The sequence below is a fragment of the Eurypyga helias genome, unplaced genomic scaffold (genome assembly GCF_000690775.1).
Source record: "Eurypyga helias isolate BGI_N326 unplaced genomic scaffold, ASM69077v1 scaffold34295, whole genome shotgun sequence".
Taxonomy (NCBI): Eukaryota; Metazoa; Chordata; class Aves; order Eurypygiformes; family Eurypygidae; genus Eurypyga; species Eurypyga helias.
The window spans coordinates 3,270-8,326 of record NW_010253961.1 but is presented as its reverse complement, the minus strand read 5'-3'; the positions used below and the strand labels follow the sequence as shown (position 1 = coordinate 8,326).

Here is a 5,057-nt window from a genome sequence, read left to right as displayed (position 1 = left end):
CCCTTGTCCTGCCTGTCCCCTGCCCACTGAGCTGCCACCCAGGAGGGTCTTGCTGCCCGCTCTTGTCACCCAGTTTCCAGTGGGCCACCGATTGAAGGGTGCCAGCCTCCGGGGGCATACCCGGCATGGGCATCACTCCGTCCCCTCTCCGGGCAGGAGGCTTCCTCTGCTTGACGACGAGGAGCAACCCCTCGAACCTGCGGTACAAGGCGGAGCTGGAGGCAGTGCTGGAGAGGCTGGAAAGGCAGGGAGCCTGGCAGAAGGTCCTGGCCGAGGAGGTGGAGCACTGGGAGAGGGCCACCTCCGAGGAGGAGAGCACCCAGGGCACCGACTACATCTCCGGGGTGGTCTACGTCTATCGGAAATGCCCCGTGCCCCCCATCGAGGAGGGCTGAGAGCCCACGTGGCTCTGGGGAGTGAGGGGGAGAACACTTGGCCCATTGTCAAACCCAGCCCAGTGACCCCTTCCCGGAGCAGGGCAGCTGCTGGGGGGTGACAGCGTTTTTGGGGAGTGTGCCCATTGCCTTCCCCAGCTCCTTCCCTATGAGGTCCTGGGCACCTTGCCTGCTCCTCAGCCTGGAGAGGGTCTCCTGGTTTCACCACCATTAGCTCTGACATTCAGGTACTGTCCCTGACACCTCGGCCCTTGCTGGGACATCTCGCAGACCCACCCGGCTGTTCAGAGCCATCTCCTGTCTGGGATGCCTTCTCCCCACCATGCCCAGCTCTCAGCCCTCATGGTCAAATTCTGGATCCTCCTTCATCATTCCCACCTCAGACCCCCGTGGTCCCCAACGGGGGCTGTTGGAAGTGGGTATCCATCACCCTGTTCTGCGCTCTCCCATCCTCATCCTCCCCAGGAGTTAGCCCAGTGCATACTGAGGTGCAGGAGACCTCCAGATCCAAACCAGGAGGAGCTGTGCCAACGTGACACCCAGCCGCAGGAGCTTTCCAAGTGCCACGTCGGCCTTCCATCCCACAACAGCTGCTGAAGTCTCTCATTTTCCTACAGCTTTGTAGTTAATGGTCTGGGTGGGAAACGAGACTGGAAAGGATTTGGGGAGCCAGTGGCTGCTCCCCACCCAGGAGCCACCCAGCATTGCCTGCCCAGCCTGTTCCCCAAGCCCCTTGCCATGCTCCCTCCACTCTTCCTCCACTGCTCCCTTGGGAAGTTTTTTACCCAAATCTCTTGCTGGGATATTTCCTTTTTTCCTTTTCTCTTCCCTCAGACCTGTTCCTGCTTGTCTCGTTCCCATGGCCCTGAGAAACAGGTTATTCCCGTCTCCTCCTCCCTGGATCTCTTCCCTAGCAGGAGGTGGTGGCTCTGTCTGTACCCCGTCCCCCAGTCAGGACATCCACATCTCCCACACTCACCCTCCCCGTGGCTCTTGTCACCCCTCCGCATCACCCCCCAGGTCTTGGGGTTCCTGCGCCCACCATGGGTAGCTGCCCTCTCCCCCCATTTGTCCCCATCACTGTTCCATGGGCAGTTGGGCATCGTGGCTGTCCCCATCCCTACACTTGGCTGTTGAATAAACCCCCTGCCTCCGCTGCCTGCCTGCCATGTGTTGTTCCTGGAGCAGTGGGGCTGCAGACCCTCTGGGGTGGGTAGGGGAGGATGGCCAGGAGGGATGTAGGGGAGATGCGGCCTTTGGGGTCCCCTTCCCGTCCCTGGAGGCTCAAGGGACTGAGCTCTGGGAGCCTGATGTCCCCCCACGCCCCTCTCGGCTCTCAGCACCCTCTCCCTGCCTCAGTTTCCCTGCTGGGGGATGCGCATGCCAGGCGCTGGGGCAGCAGCTCCCGTGCTGGCAGGGCACGACACCCCTAGGACACGTCACTGTCCTCCCCGCACCGTGCCGCTGTGAAATGAGCCCAAGCAGCCTCAGTGCCACCAAGAGGTTTATAGTCCATCGCGAGCGCGGCTCCTGCCCCCCGGGGAAGGGCGCTCGTGGAAGAACGGTGCTGGGAGCGCAGCCATCACGGGGACAGGCAGGAGGGGACAGCGCGTGGACAGGGGGGTGGCACGTGGAGGCAGGACAGGATGGTGGTACTCTGCCCCGGACTGGCTCCTCGGCGCAGTGGCTCACACATAGTCTCTCATGGTGTAGCCTGTCGGGCTGGAGGTTTTCACCGCTCTGTACTTATTGGCGTAGGAATCCTGCCGGGACGGGGGTCCCGAGCAGCACAGGATACCCCCACCAAAAAGCTGGAGGATGCTGGAGGCCCAGCCGATGTAGAGGGCAGCCCCCAGCTCTCTCTTGAGGGCCTCGGGCACCATGGGGTTATAGAAGTTGCTGACGATGCTGTGAGCAGACCAGGAGACAGGGATGAGCAGCATGATGCTGGCCAGGATGAAGATGGCACCGGACATGGTGGAGATCCTGCGCTTGGTGCTTTTGCGCTCCACACAGCCCGTGAAGTCCGCACCCGACATGGCAATGAGGCAGGCGAAGAAGGCCGTGAAGATGGAGGTGACCACCAAGGCACGAGCCGCTTGCAGGTCGAAGGTGAGCTCCAGCAGCGAGTCGTAGGGCTTGCACTGCATCTGCCCCGTGCTTTCGTACACGCAGCTCATCCACAGCCCTTCCCAGAAGACCTGGGCCACCACGATGTTGGAGCCGATGAAGGCTGTCACCTTCCACATGGGCAGCACACAAGTGAGGATGGAGCCCAGCCAGCCCAGCACGGCCAGCATCAGCCCACCCGTCTGCATCGTCAACATTGCCATCGACAGTACCTGCAGGGACAGGGCACAACCGTCACGGCCCTGAGCCACAGGACATTCTGAAGAGCACCAGCTACGGTGCGCCCTCTTCCTAGCTGGGTGGGTGTGGCTGCAGGTTGGCATGGGGACACGTGGCATTGTTGCAGGTTGTCATGGGGACACATGTCATTGTTGCAGGTTGGCATGGGGACACATGGCATTGCTGCAGGATGGCATGGGGCCACATTTGGCTTGTGGCATTGCTGCAGGATGGCATGGGGACATGTAGCATTGCTGCAGGATGGCATGGGACATTGCTGCCTGTCAACACAGGGACACGTGTGGCACTGAGCGCCCATATCCCAAGGCAGCCAAGGTGTAGGAGTCCCCGTGTGTTGTGTCATGGCCCCTAAGAATGTCCCCACAGCACAGGGCAGTCCTCTGCCATCGCCCCATCCCAGCTGGGTCATGCGCATGGCGAGTGTTGCAGGGGAGAGCTCTGAGAAGGGGCTCACTGTGCCCATCCTGGCACGTTCCAATGCACAGGCACACCCCCACACACACACTCACCCCACGTCCTGCTATGGCAGCCACCCCATGCCCTGCTCCACTGCTGCTGCGTCAGCCTCACTCCCACAAGCATTGTGCTGGGGGGCGAGGGCAGGCGAGGCAGCCCCCTGCCCTCATGGCAGCACCGGCTGCTCCCCGGTCAAGGGCAGGTTTTACTCTGCCCTCGGCAGCTGCGCTGCAGCACCCTTTGGACCCGGGATTTCTCCTCTGGGGTGCTGGAAATGGGTCAGAGCTCAGGTCTGCCTCCGATAGGGCCGTGGTGCTCAGCACTTTCAGTCATACCTGCTCTCCCTTCACACCAGGAGCCACACCGAGGGGGCAAACCCCCAGCGAGGGGCTGCGGAGCCTGGGGTCACCGCAGGCATCACCCTGGAAATTCCCAGGTAGAAGGGGTGGCTGGTACAGGGGGACACGCTGCTCATGCCAACGGCTCTACCACGGTCACACATGGCTGCTGTGCCCCCAAATCATTGCTCAGTCCTGCACGGAGCGGAGCCCTGTACTGCCACGGGGCAGAGTGCACCCATGGGTGCTTGTACCCGCGCTTGGCAACCGGGACCAGCCGAGTTTTTATGAGCCTCGAGCAGGAGCGCAGTATCGGCTGCGCGTTATCGGCTGTGCCCGGCACACCCTGCGGCGCTTGCAGGAGGTTTTGCTGCGATTTCTCCAGTCCCAGTTTCGGTTTCTCCAGCCTCTCCTCTCCCATGGTATCCCCACTCCTTCCCCAGCACCTTTCATCTCTTGGCATCCCGACGGACACCCAGCACCGGGATTTGCTTCCCCTGGTCCATGAAAGCCCCTCTTTGCCAAAAATTCAGTCCCTCTCTCCCAGAGAAATAGAGACTGGCCTCCCAGGAGGATGATGGGAAGCCATCCAGGGCACCCTTCCCGGCCAATGGGACCTGGGCCATAACAGACACCCAAAACATGGCGCACTACTGCCTGCGGCAGGGATGAGGATCCCAACAGGGATGCTCGCTGGAGCATCGCGCGCACGTTTCCATCCAGCCACCAGCACCGCAGAGCCACAGGAGCATTTTCCATTTCCACTCCCAGTGAAGGGCTGGGGGAGCTGGGAACCCTCAAGCCCCAGACCCAGACAAGACACCCACAGCCTCGCGCTCACCAGGCAGCCGGCATCACCTTTCATCTCCACACACCCTGAGGCACGAGGGAAGAACGTTCCCAATCTGGTGTAGCACTGGTTGCATCCCGGCGCAGCCTGCCATGCCGGAAGCGTGATAGGCAAAACACCCGGCATTGCCCACGCCAGCCTTTTTTTTTTCCCAGCCAGGGCTGTCAGGTGGCTCAGGGCCAGCGTGCCCCGACTTGCCCTCGTCGTCTCCTACCACCTTCTTCCTGTTTGGGTGGGAATATCGCACTGGGAGAGACGTGGGGCAGCCCCGATGCCGTGTCCGGGGCCACAAAGGGGCACCCTGGGGAGCAGGTGCCCAGGGTGGCCCCGGGGAGGAGAGTGATGGGTGATGCTGGAGCAGGGCTCAGGGGGCAGCTGGGACTGCGGAGGCTCCAGAGAACAGATTTGGGGAATCTCAGGCGGACGCCAGTCTGCGGCACAGGAGCACCGGGCTGTCCCACCACCCAGGTGGGTGTTGGAGAGGGTAAAGAAAAGGAAGCACAGCGGGGTCCGAGCAGCTGCCATTTAATGGGGGAAGGCTGCGATGCGGGGACGATGGCGGCACAGCCGGGGGGAGCATCACAAGCCACCCGCTCCTCCCCCAGCCAGGGCACACCACTTGGGGGGTGCCGAAGGGGAGCCACGGGG

The 5,057-nt window shown here is 62.3% G+C and overlaps 2 protein-coding genes across 2 annotated transcripts in view; both read right to left on the bottom strand.

Annotated features, from left to right (window-relative positions):
* Positions 1–2,083: 2,083 nt before the first annotated feature.
* Positions 2,084–2,728, bottom strand: LOC104510553 (claudin-4-like). The gene has a single exon (XM_010152838.1). The coding sequence runs from the start codon at positions 2,726–2,728 to the stop codon at positions 2,084–2,086; it is 645 nt and encodes a 214-aa protein (XP_010151140.1).
* Positions 2,729–4,008: 1,280 nt separating this feature from the next.
* Positions 4,009–5,057, bottom strand: part of LOC104510554 (claudin-3-like) — a 2,488-nt gene continuing 1,439 nt past the window's right edge. The window contains exon 2 of the mRNA XM_010152839.1: positions 4,009–4,176. Coding sequence (XP_010151141.1) covers positions 4,009–4,176 — 168 coding nt within the window. The remainder of the gene's footprint in view (positions 4,177–5,057) is intronic.